Source organism: Rhinolophus hipposideros, assembly GCF_964194185.1.
Source record: "Rhinolophus hipposideros genome assembly, chromosome: 21".
NCBI lineage: Eukaryota > Metazoa > Chordata > Mammalia > Chiroptera > Rhinolophidae > Rhinolophus > Rhinolophus hipposideros.
Window position 1 is genome coordinate 22,680,721 of NC_138067.1, and position 15,992 is coordinate 22,696,712.

At 55.8% G+C, this 15,992-nt stretch overlaps 2 protein-coding genes across 5 annotated transcripts in view; one reads left to right on the forward strand and one right to left on the reverse strand.

The window, feature by feature from the left end:
• Positions 1-794: 794 nt before the first annotated feature.
• Positions 795-3,893, forward strand: LOC308489839 (chymotrypsinogen 2; the record flags this gene model as incomplete). Its single annotated transcript, XM_081031478.1, has 7 exons — positions 795-843; positions 1,609-1,712; positions 1,813-1,892; positions 2,208-2,286; positions 2,654-2,834; positions 2,923-3,056; positions 3,666-3,893. The coding sequence occupies 7 exons, from the start codon at positions 795-797 to the stop codon at positions 3,825-3,827; spliced, it is 789 nt and encodes a 262-aa protein (XP_080887604.1). The 3' UTR covers positions 3,828-3,893.
• Positions 3,894-5,261: 1,368 nt separating this feature from the next.
• Positions 5,262-15,992, reverse strand: part of BCAR1 (BCAR1 scaffold protein, Cas family member) — a 35,718-nt gene continuing 24,987 nt past the window's right edge. For all 4 annotated transcript variants that reach the window (XM_081032943.1, XM_081032941.1, XM_081032942.1 and 1 more), the window contains 5 exons: positions 11,865-12,026; positions 11,602-11,718; positions 9,722-10,819; positions 8,855-8,944; positions 5,262-6,255 (listed from right to left, as the gene is read on the reverse strand). In XM_081032943.1, the coding sequence (XP_080889069.1) occupies positions 5,743-6,255; positions 8,855-8,944; positions 9,722-10,819; positions 11,602-11,718; positions 11,865-12,026 (1,980 nt within the window). In that variant the 3' untranslated portion in view covers positions 5,262-5,742. The remainder of the gene's footprint in view (positions 6,256-8,854; positions 8,945-9,721; positions 10,820-11,601; positions 11,719-11,864; positions 12,027-15,992) is intronic.

Sequence of the window (15,992 nt, forward strand, 5' to 3'; positions counted from 1 at the left end):
AAACATGGTATCCTGCCTGGTCCAGCCTCCATCAGCTCTTGTGGGGGTGACAAAAGGGCCCTCTAGCTGGCCCCTGGACCCAGTCTTGCCCTGGATGCCTCATGCTTAACTCCAGGGACTCATGGCACCTGGGTGAAGGGCCCAGGTCCCTGTGAATTGGCAGTGGGCTGCATGCCCCTCCAAGCCACACTGCAAACAGCCTGAGTGACCACCACAGATGCTAAAGTGAGCCTTCACTGAACCTTCTTGGCCAACCCAAGAGCGGGGGGCAGGAGAGAAACACCCTCAGTCCCTGACCACCTGTGCCAACACCCACCCCTCGGTCTCGGTCGCCACACATCCCCACTACTTGACCACACTGCCCAGGGAGTTTTGAACAACTAACAGATGAGTTAAATTACTTGTCCAAGGTCCTCTAGACCATGAGAGACTCAGTTGGGGCTCAAATCTTGGCCAAGTCTGGCTGCTGCCATAGGGCCCCTCCCGAGGCAGGGCCAGGAAGAGGAAACCAAGTGCAATGGGAATGAAAAACAGCCATGAGATCTCATTTTCTTCTTGGCTGTGGGTTGGAGGCCACCTTGGTTGGCCTCAGCTTTGCCCTTGGCCATGACCCCAAGCTTGGCCATGGCCGCAGCTGCTGCTGTCCCTGGCCTGCTCTGACACATCCTGCCCTCTCTGGCACACACCCAGGAAAGAGATTGTCACCTCAAGGTCGCCAGATAACACCCTCGTGCTCAGGTATATAACAAGGAAACATCCAGGCAGGGGCTCTACACCTCCCTGAACACAGCACCATGACTTTCCTCTTGCTCCTGTCCTGCGCCCTCCTGGGCACAGCTTTCGGTGAGTGCCGGGGCAGGTGGAGGCTGGAAAGGCTGTCTCCCCAACCCTGAGGCCAGCAAGGGGCCCAGGGGTCCCTACTCCCAGTTCAACCGTGCCTGGTGGTGTGAGCCTGAGCGAGTCTCTCCCCCTCTGAGCCTCACCAGACCCATCTCTACAATGGGCATGCTGGGAGGGTTGGATCAGACCAGCCAGAGTGAGGCCACCGGGGAATAGGGAGACATTCCTGGGGCTGTCCCAAGGCCTCACACCCTGTGCAGGGAACAGGGAAGACAGGTCCAGAGGGACAGAAAGTTCTCTGAACGGTTGGGGGCTCCCAAACAGGCTCAGAGAGTGAGCACGTTGGCAGGTGTTGCTCAGCACCCACCAGCCCTTTCTAACTTGTGTTTGCTGAGTGCTTACTATGTGTCAGGAACAGAACAAGTTCCTGCTGTGCCTGGTAACTCCTCTTATGTCCTTATACCGACTCTGTGAGGTTAGCAACTGTATGGCGCCCATTTTGCTGATGGGAAAACTGAGACTTAGAGTAGTTAAGCAGTAGTTAATTCAGTCCTGCAGTGATGGGGCCGGGGATCAAACCCACGGAGCCCAGCCCCCTGCCCAGGCTTTGGTCCTGTACCACCTGACACTCAATCCACTGGACTTGTCCGGGCTAATGCATACAGCAGACTGAGTTGTCTGTGGGGAATTCCTGGGGCCATGGGACCTGGCTGGGGGGCACAGAATTGACCTTGGCCTCCACCCCTCACCATATACTCCCACCCCCAGGCTGCGGGGTCCCTGCCATCCACCCCGTGCTGAGTGGCCTGTCCAGGATCGTCAATGGGGAAGAGGCTATCCCTGGCTCCTGGCCCTGGCAGGTGTCCCTGCAGGTGAGGGGGTTCTGCACATGAGTGGGGGACACACTGGGGTGGTGGGCCCACTGGGGGCTGCTGGTGTCCAGCCAGTACTCACCACCCCATCTTCCTCCAGGACAAGACCGGCTTCCACTTCTGTGGGGGCTCCCTCATCAGCGAGGACTGGGTGGTGACCGCTGCCCACTGCAGTGTCAGGTGAGGGCCTCGGGTCCCCAGGAAACCCCTTAAGGTGGGGGGAAGACCCTCAGCACTGAGGACTAGTCCTTTGACTCCTTTGTTTGTCAGTTTCCTAATTTGGAAATGTGAAGAAAATTCAGTCCTGCTGTTCTCCCAGGGATCTCTGGGAAGGAAACATGGGGTAGACAGTTGGCATAGTTGTTCCAGGGGGCAGTTGTTGATATTCTGAGCTTCTGCATCTCTGTGATCCGCACGGCACACACCACACCCGGCAGCCCGGCAGGGCCCCACCACCTCATGTCAGGAAACCCTCCTTTCTCTGGCCCTTCCCAGAACCTCTCACCTGGTCGTGGCCGGGGAGTTTGACCAGGGCTCAGACGCTGAGGACATCCAGGTGCTGAAGATTGCCAAGGTATGGCGGCCCTCGGAGTCCAGGTGGCCCCAGGCAGAGTGGGCTCTTGGCAGTTGCAGCCCAGGCTAACTGGACTGGATCAAGAGGCCGGAAAACCCCTTGGTCTGGGCGTAGTGGGAAGGGGTGCCCCAGCTCCCGATCACCCCAACACCCCATCGTGATACCGCAAAGCAGAAAGCAGGGTGTGTGAGGTTTCACGTAGGGACCGTCTGTGCCTGCACCTGGGCCCACAGGAGGCGCTGCTGAGCTAAACAGACCGTTGTCCAGAGAGGACACCAAGGCGATGAGGGGTAGCCCAGCGCCCTGGTTCTGCCCTGCGCTGGCTTCTTCCCACACCCCAACTGTGGCTGTTGGCCCCACCCAACAGGTTTTCAAGAACCCCAAGTTCAACATGTTCACCATCAACAACGACATCACCCTGCTGAAGCTGGCCACGCCCGCCCGCTTCTCCCAGACCGTGTCCCCTGTGTGCCTGCCTGAGGACTCTGACGACTTCCCTGCGGGGTCGCTGTGCGCCACCACGGGCTGGGGCTTGACCAAACACAACAGTGAGTGGCCACAGGGTGGGTGGACAAGAAGTGGAGGCTGCGGGCAGGGCAGGGCTACTGTTACTGACCACCCACTCTGCCCTTCCAGATGCCAAGACCCCCGACAAGCTGCAGCAGGCAGCCCTGCCCCTCCTGTCTAACACCAACTGCAAGAAGTTCTGGGGCAACAAGATCACCAACCTCATGGTCTGTGCGGGCGCCAGCGGCGTCTCCTCCTGCATGGTATGGCTTCCTAGGCTACCCTCGAATCCCTTCCCTCCCAGCCTGGGGTGGATTTGAGCAAAAGGCCAGGCCAGGGCTTGGTAGAGAGGAAATGGAAGTAACAGGGCATTTCGCTGGTCATTCCTACCTAAGTAGTTGGGAAGACAGATCTTGGCGGATCACCCACCAATGACCTCAGCAGAAGTGCCAGAGCAAGGGGCTTTGGCTTTGGAGCCACCACAATCCAAAATTCCATTGATATTGGCGTCTGAGCAAATGGTACTTCCTGGAGTTGTGCAGTGCACAGCCTGGGTGGTGGAACATGGCAGCCTAGAATGGCTCCAGAAGGGGCTGGACAGCTCTTCCTGACAGCGGCCCCAAGACCAGCATCACTCGTACTCTCCCCCTACTAATCAAACCAGCTTTACTGAGCCTCTATCACAAAACCCCACCCCAGAGGGTGGTCCAGACTTCCAGGGGCACAAACCATAGAAGGAGCTGCTCAAGTTTCTTTCATCATCTTTCCAGTATGCTTGTGCTAAGTCTTCTGGCAATCAGGCTGGGCTCTGGGAACATCTGGGAACCCCACCTGGGCTGCCAGATCCAAGCCCGCTTCTCCTTCTCCCACAGGGTGATTCTGGCGGCCCCCTGGTCTGCCAGAAGGATGGAGCCTGGACCCTGGTGGGCATCGTGTCCTGGGGCAGCGGTACCTGCTCCACCTCCACGCCTGGAGTGTACGCCCGTGTGACGGAACTCATGCCCTGGGTGCGGCAGATCCTGGCCGCCAACTGAGCCCCAGCCCCACCCTGGCCTTCCTGCTGACTCTGCTCCCACAGTCTCAATAAACCAGTGAAATCCACATCGATGGTGTCTATCTTCTGTGTTGGGGCCTCCAAGGCCTGAACTTGGGCCTTTGCTGGGCCCGGTACAGGGGGGTCTCTCCTTAGACCCCTCTCCAGAAGAGCTGGGAAGGGCACCGGAAGATGAAATGGGACTTTGACCCTCACTCTCCCACCTGGATTACAGGGTCACCATCTGCCCCCTGCTCAGCATGCTCAGGCCCCCTGCCAAAACTGGCATCCAGGGGGTGAGTCTGCTGTTGGCCGCACACACCTGTGCTTCCAGGAATCCTCCCAGGCCCCCACTGGGGACACTAGAAGGGACCCAACACTCTCAGTGGTTGATGAGGGAGCACCCTCCTTCCTGTTACCCTTTCCTGGCTGCTTCTGTCCTATTAAAGGATCAGCTGGGTGAGCCGTGGCCTGAGCAGAAGACCTTAAGATGCTGGAGGAAGAAAATCAGCCAGATGGCTCAGTTGGTCAAAGCGTGTTTTTCAAATTTATTATCATTATTTTTAGTTGGAGAACAGTGTTTCTCCAGGGCCCATCAGTCCCATCAGCTCCAAATTGATGTCCTTCAATCTAGTTGTGGAGGGCGCAGCTCAGCTCCAAAGTCCAGTCGCCGTTTTCAATCTTAGTTGCAGGGGGCGCAGACAACCATCCCATGCGGGTATTGAACCGGCAACCTTGTTGTTGAGAGCTCATGCTTTAACCAACTGAGTCATCCGGCCACCCCTAGAGCGTGTGTTCTTAACAAGGGTGCCAGTTCAATTCCCGCATGGGATGGTGGGCTGCGCCCCCCTGCAACTAGGTTGAAAATGGAGACTGGACTTGGAGCTGAGCTGTGTACGCCCTCCACAACTAGATTGACGGACAACGACTTGACTTGGAGCTGATGGGTCCTGGAAAAAAATAGTTGCCCAATAAAAATTTTATAACAAGAAAAGAAAGATCAGGCAGAGCCAGCAGCTTGGGAAGGTGAGACAAGGCTGGACTCTCAGGGCTCCGAGCCAGCCCTGGACACTGGACTCCCAGCCCAGACTTCATGGCGAGCTGGGTGCACCTCCAGCTCCCAAGGCCTTGCAGCCATTTAGCAGAGCTCACCCCGCCTGCAGGAGATAATCCTCGTAGGGTGCTTGGGCTGAGCCTGCCGCTGTCAGGCCCTAGCCTGGGGCCTCACCTCCTTGGCCCTGCCCTGTGCCCTGTAGCCTTGGTTTTCTTCTGCGGGGACCCATTGCTTCTTCACCCTCCCAAGAGGCTGCCCACAGCCTCACCATGGACCCCCGCAACCAACCACTCCTACCCTGGGCATCCACAAGTGAGGACACACCCGCCTTTCCACCCAAGGACCCTCTCACCTCTCACACCTCAGGAGGCTGCTTTTCATTTTTAGAATTTTATTTAAATGTAGCCTATTAGTCAAATGATTGGAAAATCAATAATGAAAAATAGTTTTTTAGGGTTTTCTCCTAGTGTTCAGAAGGATCACGCAACAGCTGCATTGGCCCTGGGGGGGGGGGTACACAGCACCCTTGTGGAGCTGGGGTCAGCCCCAGGCGTCACCCCAGGCCATATGGGTCAGGGGGCCTGCATGCTCCTGGCCGGGCCTCCTTGACCCTCCCCAGGCCCGCAGCATACTTGGGGAAGACCAAGCGCCTGCTCCTTGGCCTAGGCTCACGGGCCCAGCTCTGCACCATCCCATATCCTGCCCCGTCATAAATATGTACAAATCCCTGGACAGTTGGGACCCCAGGCCTGGGTGGAGCTAGGGTTGCGCGTCCCGATGCCAGCGGCGCCATGGCTCTCTTGGGGTATGTGCTTGGGGCAGCATGACCTCTGCGGCCCTCCGTCGCTCTGGCCATCGGTTCTCAGGCGGCTGCCAGCTGGCCCAGCACCCGGCGGAACTGCTGGGTGCTGTGGCCCAGCTCCTTGACCCTGTCCACCATGTCCCGGGCGGCGGTGGCCGATGGGTACTGCAGGGCGGCCGCCTTGGTGGTAGCCACAATGCCACGCAGGAGGTCGCACAGCAAGTTGCTATAGTGGGTCACCTGGCTGCGAACGTCAGCGGCCTGGGCCTGCCGCGACAGCGTGTCCCCAATGAACACCAGCTTGTGGGCGCTGAGGATGACGAACTTGCTGTGTGCCACGAAGATCTTGGGTGGCTGGTTGGTTTCCACAGCAGTGAAGAAGGCGTCCACCGCATTGGTCAGCGTGGTCAGGTTGGCCTCGCACTGCTCCAGGTAGAAAAGCAGCAGCTGTCGGTCCGAGGGCCCCAGGCCGCCTGTCCGCCCCGGGGCCAGAGGCTGGGCCGTGGTCCAGTTGGTCAGATCATGGTCTATGGGTCGTGACACCTCCTGCTCCAGCCGCTCGAACTGCTTCAGCTGGAGAGAGGGAAAGCAGAGTGAAAACCGCAGGCACAGAGCAAGAAGGATAAAAATGGACCTCTTCTAAAAAGGGACGATACTCTGAGTCAGTGGCCATGGGGAACAGGTCACCTCTATCCTACTGGTGGAGCATGTATCCTTACCAAATAACTTTTTTGTTCTAGAGATTCTCCAAATAACTTTTTCGCCAATATCATTTATGATTCCATTTATGTAACATTTTTAAAACAGTAGAAATGGAGAAGAAAGGAGTGGCTTCAGGGGCTAGAGAGGTCAGTCTCTTGGTCTGGGTGTTCTCTAGTTACTCAGGATGCAATCTTGGGGGGAAACTGGGTGAAAAGTACACAGGACTGCTCTGTAATCTCTTTGCAACTTCCCGTGAATCTATAAATACTTCAAAATGAAAAGCTAAACCAAACATTTTCTTAACCTATATAATGTAAGATTCAAATACAATAAGCAGAAAAAGGCAGCCGTCACCTGGACTCCCACGGACCCAGAAATGTTAAAATTCTGACAAATTAGCTTTTAGAACTGCACACTAAAGTTTTCACAGATGAAATAACATAAAATATCTTTGAAATGATTTGGGGGATTAGCTGTTGTGCTGAGAATGATTGGGGCTGAGTTAATGATACCTGGGGGACTATTTTCTTCAATTTTATAAATGTATTAATTTTTCATAATAAAAATTTTAAACAAAAGAAAGGTCCTGGCATTTGTCAAGTTTCAGAAAACAAAAATCCATACAAAAATTGGACATTTTTCCAAGATATTTTCCTTTAAACATGAATTTCCTTTTTAATTAGAACACTGAAAACGTATAGTATTTTATCGCCTACTTTTAGCACCTGACAACAACAGGTCATTCATTTCATACCAGTATGTAAAAAAGCACGTGGGAGGAGGAAATTTCCACCAGCCACAGCCCTTGCCTGGGAGTCACTGGTGTGACCAATGTGTCCTCACCACAGCTGGTTCTGACCAGGGGACTGAGTGGCTGTGACCAGCTGTGCACAGACTCAAGGACAGACAAGATCCATTCTACCCAAGATGTCAAGCCTTAATTGGCAAAACCAACATGAAACCTGACACTTGAAACCCTCAACTTTCCTCACCGTAGGCAAGCTACCTGCTGAAACTCATCCCTCAGTGTTGCCTAGTGAGAGAATACACTCATTCTTGTTTTAAACTCTGGTGAGTCTTTTTCATTCTTTGACAATTCTTAATAGCTACATAATATTCAACTGTATGAATGTTCATACTTTATTCAAACAATACTCTATTATTAGACATTTGGGGCGAGTCCAGATTTTTCACTGATACGGAAATGGAGCAATAAACATCTTTGCCAATACATTTTATGTACTTGTATTTTACTTGTACATTATGTTCCTGGCCTAGGAACTATAGATGTTTAGAGTTTTTCATACACGTTCCTATCTTCCAGCTTCTAGTAATTTCTCTAAGTGATCAATCAGATATGTGAAGAGATTTATATTCTACACAGCACTGTTTAAAAAAGTAAACACCAACAGAGGACTGATTAAGTGCTGGAAGAGTTCAGAGGAAGACAAAGAGAATAAAGTGCATATGAAATCTTGAATCAGTGGAAATTCCATATATTACATATATATATATATATATATATATATATATATATATATATTCTCAAACACATAAAATAAAATTTCTTTTTCTAGTGTGCTCTATGTGCCAGGAACTTCCTAAGCATTGTGCTTTTTTTGTTTTTATAAGGAGGGTGAAGCTCACAGTGGCCCATGTGGGGATTGAACCGGCAACCTTGGTGTTATTAGCACCACGCTCTAACTAACTGAGCTAACTGGCCACTCCTGTGCTTTCTTTTAAACTTATTTAATTGTCACATCGACCCTGAGATAGAAACAATTATAACCCCCCCGCTTTACAGCTGAGAAAACTGGCTTTGAAATATGCATGCCTTGTCTCGGGTCTCAGGGTAGGGAAAGCAGGCTCTCTATACCATCCTTCCCCATGCCCGGGGGAAGGCAGGGTGAGAGAAACCTTACAGGTGATATTTCTGTATTTACTTTGTGCTAGTCTATATTTTAATTTTCTATTATCTTCATAATCAGAATCTTAGTTTTTTTTTTTTTTTACTATCCCTTTCAAATGATCCAAAATATGAAGAAAATTCTGTCTGCAAATAAACACAGCAGTACTATTTATATTAAGGAAAATTGGGTACAATGTAAATGTTCAACAGTAACAGATGTTATGTGGCCTTTAAAAATAACTTATGAGGAATGTTTAATACCATGGAAAAATGCTTGAGGTAAAAGCAGACGTAACTGTTCACAAAGTATCATCTCAAACACACCTCTGGGTGTGAATGGCTTTTTTCTTTTTTCTACGTTTCTGTATGTGCACTCTAAAATGCCTACCACGATTATTCTAATCATAACTTAACACACGGAGACAGTCATGTGGTTGAGGGGGGACTGGCTGAGCTGGGAGGGCCCGGAGGCTCAGCTCTGGAGAGGGGCTCTGAGGGGTGGCTTCTCTGACAGATGAGAAGCCTGTGCTGGGAGAAGCTGGTGAATCTGAGCTTCCTCACCTGCTGCAGCTCCAGCTGGCCCTTCCCCTGCCGCATGATGTTGCCCTTTTCCAATAGCTCCTTCTGGGTCTTCTCAAACTCTTCCTTCCCCTAGAGGGGAGACACAAGACTGGGCTGAGCCAGAAGCCCCACAGGTCCGATAGGGCCGAGTGTGGGATGGGCAGCCACCAGGTGTCGCTGCATACCACACCAGGCTCCTACTGCAGCCACCAAGTCTAGGGTGGGTGGGGGCAGCTTCCAGGGGAAGCATTTCTCCTGAGCCTCCTCCAACTCCAGCCAGCCCAGGAAAGGGTTGGGCACACGCTATGTGCCCATGGCCATCCTCCCTGCCCAGGGTTCCCATGCCAGGAATCACATCCAAGCCCATCCCCCAGGCGTACAGGGCCTGTTCCCTGCTTTCCAGACCACTGGCTTTGGCACCTGCCGACTCGGCCCAGCCCGGAATGCTGAGACTACTCAGCTGGCATGCAGTTCTCTGATCAGAGGCCCACTCCTACTCCACCCTCCATCACCTTATTTCTCCCATGCCTGTAACTATCTTTGTCCTTGCTTACATTTCAGACTCCATCTCCCCAAACAGAACAGAGCCACCTCTACCCTGGTCGCCAAGCAGCTCAACTCCTGGCTGGCACTGCAGGGCCCTGATGACATGGGCTCGGGGGTCCAAAGGCCTAGCCTGGACGGTCCAAGTGAGAGGAGGGCACAAGGGCCTCACTGAGGCACTGCTGGGGCCAAACCCTCCTTTGGCCACAAGAGCCCTCCACGTGGGGGTGATGAGGGCCCCACAACACAGGTGGAAAAATCAGCTGGGAGAGGGCCAGGAACCCTGCCCAGGGCCCTGGGGACCTGGGCGGGGAAGGTACCCACCTGCAGGTGGACGTAGTCATAGTCCTCCATCCAGCCCCCCTCACTGTTCTCGTACTGCCCATCTGGTGAGTCCTGAGAGGTGAACTTGGGGGGTGAGGGCAGGGGCCGGGACTGGATGCTGCTGGCCTTGTCAGTGGGGTTTGGGTGCATGGGGCCGCCCCCTTCAGGCCCTGGCACAGGAGCCTTGGTCCGTCTGAAGAGCAGCGAGGCGTTGCCATGTAAGAAGGAGGCCAGCTGCTTGGCGTCCTCGGGCACAGCCCGTGAGCAGGCCACCAGGCGGTCTAGGTCTTCAGGACTGGCCCCAGGGCCTCCCCGGGTACTGTCGAAAGTCTGATTGTGGGCCACTAACGTCTGGTACACGTCCTCCATCTTCTGCAGTTGCCGGCTAAGCTTGGCATGCAGCGTGCGGTCGGAAGTGTGGGCAGCATTGCCCACGGCGCTGCGGGCGAACTCCAGCAGCTCATGGACCGCCCCCTGGACAGCGGCCATGGCAGCCCGCAGGTCCTGCACGGGGGGCTCCTGAGGCTCGGCGGTGCTGCGCCAGCCCCCACCTCCGCCAGCACTGCCCGCCACGTCCAGGAGGTGGGCGACAGTGGTGCTCACACTCTGCTGCAGCCGCGCCAGGGCCTCCACAGCCACCTCCAGCTCCAGGGGCTCACGGCCCGGGACCACGGCCTCCAGGGACGAGGCTGACTGGCTGCTGCGTGTGCTGCCTGTGCTGGAGGCCGACAGGCGCTTGGCATCAGCGGGGGCCTCTCGCTCAGCTGGGGGGGGCACCGCGTACACACCATCGTCAGCTACGCCGCTGTCAGCTGCCTCAGGAGGAAGAAGCCGCTCGCGGGGCATGTCGTAGAGGGTGCCGGGGCCAGGCCGCCGCAGGCCAGGGGGCACGTCGTAGAGGTCGGGAGCCGGGGGCGGCACGTCGTACACGTCCTCAGCTGGTGGCGAGTCTGGAGCGGGTGCAGCAAGGACCACTGGGTGGCAGGTCGGGTCAAAGGGCTTGGCCTTGGCGAACGCAGGGGGCACATCATAGGTTTCCTCACGCAGCAGTGGGCCATCGGGCACATCCTTGCTCACCGATGGAGGAACATCGTACAGCTGGAGGGGCCAAAGGGTGGTCAAGGCTCCTGCCCATCTGCCCACCTGGGAGCTTAGGGGCAGGAGCCAGTCACGTACACAGACACAGCCCAGGTGCACATTCGCCAGGATTCTTAGCCACGCAGGTTATGGTCAAGAGCCCAACTCTGGAGCCAGACCTGAGTTCAAAATCCTAGCTCCATGGTTTCCTAGCTGTGTGACTTAAGGAAGGTGACTCAACCTCTCTGTGTCTGTCTGCTCACCTATAAAATGGGAAAACTTTCTCATAGGCTTGTTGTGAGGATTAGATGATTTAATTCACTTCACAACTTCACACACTTGGTGGAAGATCCACTATGACAGCACTTTCACTGCTACCGCCATCAGCACCACCACCACCACCAGGGCTTGTGTATTCTCTGCTCTGTGGCAGGTACTTGGCTGAGCTACTTGTGTTTTATTCAGGGTGACGTGTATTACTGGTCATCTCCCTCGCGCTTTCAGAAGTGTCCTGGTCTGGGTCAGGAATTCTGGGCCAGCTTGCTGACATCTTGTGTAATCCTCTCAAGCACCTGTGAAGAAAGCCCTCCAAGGGGCCCTTTTACAGATGAGGACGTTGAGGTTTTGAGAAGCGTTCGTCACAGAGTGAGTGAGGGGTAGAGCCGGGGTCTGGAGTCAGGTCTCTCAATGCCCTCAACCCTGTAGACATGGGTCCCCATCCCAGCACACACGCTCAGTCATACCCAGAATCCCACGCCCAGTCCGGTCTCAGCCCGAGGCCCCAGCACGCCCTGATTGCTCACCGCATGGTGGCTGGATGGCGGCAGGCCCTTCTCCACACTGGGGGGCACGTCATAGACGTCCAGAGATGGGTCCCGGCAATTGGGACCCTTGACAGCCATGGGGGGCGTGTCATATACCTGGGGGCAGAAAAGGTACAGTGATACAGGTGCCCAGGTCACCTGAGGGGATGGAAAGAGCAGAAACCACACAGCACCCACCTTAGGACCACCCTACCCTGGCCAGGGCCAGGCCGACTTACCCCTACCCCAGTCCCGACACTTACCTCCTGGCCATACTGGCTGGGCAGTAGCCCCCGAATAGGGGGCACGTCATAGATGTCCTGGGGTCCCGGGCCCAGCAGGTGACGCGGGATATCATACTCATCTTGTTCTGGCTGGGAGGTCTCAAACACATAGCCCTGTCCCACACGGGTGGGCACCACCACCTAAGGGCAGACAGCTGACTGTTACCACCGGCCCTAGAAGCCAGGCCCCAGGGTCCCCCCTCAGGTCCTCAGGGAGACTCCACTCCCCCATGACATACACAAAGGCTGGGGCTCCCCACGGGTGGGCTCAGAGGCTACTCAGAGGCAAGGGAGCTCTCATCCCCTTGCATTCTCTGCCCTTTCTTCAATGAAATACAATGCCTGGAAAATACTAAGACCCCCTAGGGTTAGCTTAGACACTTTGGCTATGGTCAGGATACCGAAGTGGTCTTCACAGTTGGATGACCTGGAAGGTTCCCAACGAGGGTACATATAGGCTGATGGAGGATGGGCCACCCTTGAGTGGGGTGCCCCTGCCTGGGGACGCCTCCCAGCTGCACCCTCCTCAGAAAGATCTGCCAGCAATGGTCTATCCCAAGTATGGGACCCAGCAACCACCTTCTGGCTCCAGGACAAATGGAGTTGGTGGTGGCAGGCTGTGCCTTCCCAGGCTAGGCCCAGAGGAGGTGGCCTGCAGGAGATCCCAACAGGCAAAGCCTGGAGCCTCCAAGGAAGTGGTGGCACGGCAGAGCAGCAGGCAGCACCTCTGCCCTCCTCATCGCCCCCAGCACATCTTGGGGCCAGTAAGGAATCTCAGACCTCATGGCCAGTTCTCAGGCAGATGGAGGGATGGGTGAGGGTATGAGGGAATAAACAAGACTAGAACCAAGAAGGCCACTCCACACTGCACCACACCCACAGGACCGAGACCAGAGAGGAGGCCAGCCCCTTCCTTGCCCTTCCCCTGGCCCAGGGTCCAGAGCTCTGAGCTGCCCAGTCCTTTACGTCAGCACCAGACCTGGCAGGCAGTGCGGGGCTGGCAGCTTTCTTCCCTGCATACTCCTCGGGTCCTAGGGGAGGGGCCTGCCCTGTGTGGGGGTCAGGCCTGTGGGAGGGGCCAGCGGGATCTCCTAAGTCAGCTCAGGGCAGGCCTCCCCCACAAGGTTCCCTGCTCTGCTCTTCTCCACAGAAAGGCCTTTTGTTCCATAATCAAAGGGGATGTCTGGGACACAGTTGACTCAGGCCCTCCTCACACACACCCCTGGGGGCAGCAGGGCTGAGGCAGGGCCCGCCCTGGGGCTCAGCTCCTGCAGAACTCTGTGTCCATGCTTGTATCCAGCTCCCGTGACAGTGACAGCCAGCTCTGCACCCCCTGTGCCCTGGAGGGTGCAGGCTGCATGTGCACACACTGGGTATCCCAGGAGCAGCAGAGTGTCCCCTCTGGAAGTGTAGGCACCAGCACTTTTCTGATTAGCCCAGGCCTTGGCAGAGCCTCCTGCTGATCTGACACGTCCCCTGGCTGTCTCCTGGGCAGCAAAGCTGCAGCAACTTGGGGGCTCTTGGGCAGGCTCTCCCCAAGTTGCTGGGGCGGACCTCCATGGGGTATTCCCGGCCCACTGCACCCCACCCACAGCGTGTCTGGGAGTGGAGTTGGCGGCCCTCCTCAGACTCATCTCCCTCCTCGAGCCCCAGACTTGAGTCTCCTCCAAAGCTATTTTTAGACACTGGAACCTGCCAACAGCAGGGCAGGCAGGCGGAGCTGGCGGGACGTGGCAGGTTGGCGGAGCCTTGAGGCAAGGCCTGAGGCATCTCTAGGCCCTGCCGACCTCTGAGAGAGGTAAGGACCCGGACCCAGCTTCACGAAAAGGGGTGTGTACCCAAGCCCCTCTCAACCTCCCACAGATGAGAAAGAGCAGGGAGCACAGGCAGAGGGCTCTGGGGGCCGGACTCCAGGCCTTGGGCTCTGGGCAGCTTGCCATTCCTGCGGCTCAGTCGGTGACAGTAAGCAGCCATATTGGCCAGCAAATGTTTTTCTGGGAGAAAAAAATAGTAAGGCAGCCGCCAGTGGAGAAAAGCTTGTTAGGGAAACCAACTCTCCAGAGAGCTGCTGAGCCCACTAATCACAGGCCTCCATACTCCACACCTGGGGCTCCGTTAGCAGGACCAGGAGGCCCCTGGGGGCGGGGACACAGCCAGAGACTGGGAAGAGACACAGACCGCATCCCAAGACCCACATGCTCTCTCTCACACACATCTCAACAGTGCAGAAGACAGACACAGAGAAGCAGAGAAAACAAATTCCCACAGCCACACACACATCCAAAGACAGACAGACCCAGGCAGGGCAGAGCCCCAGCAGGGTGTCTGTAGAGAGCAGAAGTGAGGCGTGAAGATAACGGCTACCAAGACCCACTGGGATGGGACAGGCCGTCAGCCCCATTCTGCCCAGGCGCCCAGCCACCTCCAGGCTGTGTCCCCCACTCCCAAGCTGCCAGTCTCCCCGTTCTGCAAAAGGGGGAGACTCACACATGACCCAGGCCAGTTGGCCCTGGCACACCCCTACCCCACCCCCATCCAGGAGCTCAGTTTCCTCCTCTGGGCAGTGGAGCACCACTGAATGCTGTGGGACGGAGGGGGTGACCATCTGACTTCTCACTGAGAGTGAGGGACACACCTGACATGGGTCCCCTTGCTCCTGGCCCCACCATGGCCCAGCACCAGGAGCCTGGGGAGGAGACAAAGCTCCCAGAAGGAACGGGACTAAGCTCAGCTGTGTCTCCCCGCAGCCTGACCCAGGCAACAGCTGTCCCCTCAGGCACAGCTGCGGTCCCTGACCCAGAGGCACTCCCCGGAGAGTGACCACACAAAAACACCCCTCCCACTGGGGACCCTACCGACTTCTGCTCTCAGCTTCCTAACGCTAGGCCCAGCCCAAAGGGTGCCAACACCCCCGTGTGGCCCTGACCCCTCCCCCCCAGTCCCGCAGGCCACTCTGCTCCAGGCATCTGATCCCTCCTATCACTGGCCCCCTCACTCATCGTCTGGTGTCCTGAGTGCCAGGGCCCCAGCCCCCCAACCAAGTCCTGGCAGGATTCTTCCTCAGCCACACCGACCTCCCCCCCTGGAACTAGGAGCCTCAGCCTGAGGGGGAAGACAAGGCTTATGAAAGCACAACCTTGAAATGTGGGCACAGATGTACACACACCAAGATGTGTGCTGCATCACAGCTTGTCACAGAGACATGTGCCATCAGAAACTGCCTAGAGCCCACCCTCACAGTGGGGGGAGGGGGAACACAGCAAAATCCAGGGCAGCAGTCAGAACCATGTACAGGGACCCACCCAACAAAATGCTTTTGATATCTGATATTGAATCTATAACCTCAAAATGCAGAAGTATGTGTACAAATCTGTGAAAGATGAATAGAGAATATGCTAGACAAAATATGCCAAAATTTGCCAGTGATTACTTCTTGATTAGGGCAGCTCATAGCTAGGCTTTTTCATACATTACGTATATTCTACGACTAACAAGCACAACTTTCATGATCATGAAATAAAAGCAACTGAGGCTGGCCAGGTTAGGAGCAACGAGATTTCTCAGGAGAGGGCATCCAGGTGCCAGCAGGTGAACCCAGAAGCAGTCTGAGAGCAAGCCCCTTGAGTGAGAGGGAAACAGAACCAATGACCAAAATGTGGGCTCGAGTCCACAGCCCGGCACAAGGGGCTCACTGGTTTCCTGGCCCACAGGGCTTCCGCTGCCTGCCTGGCCTCACACAGAAGAACCAGGACAGGCCAGGCTTAACTGCAAAGATTCAGGGAGTGAGAGATAGGTAGGGAAAAGCGTGTGCCTCCCTGGGGTGTGTGCAGAGCATGGAGGGGGAAGAGACAGAGACAGAGACAGAGACAGAGAGAGAGCTATGGCCTGTCCCAAGACTCACTGGCCAGGCACTGCTCCCTGCCACCACCCACAGGACAGGTACTCCCCTGGCAGGGCTCTGCTCCTTCCACAAAAGCCCTCCTGGGAGCAGCCTCAGTCGGGCTACCCCAGTCCAGCATGGCACACTTCTGCCACCAACCTGTCTCTGGCCAGGCAGTCGAAGGAGCAGGTAGGGCAGAAAGTAGAAGCCAGTGATCCAGGGTTCCC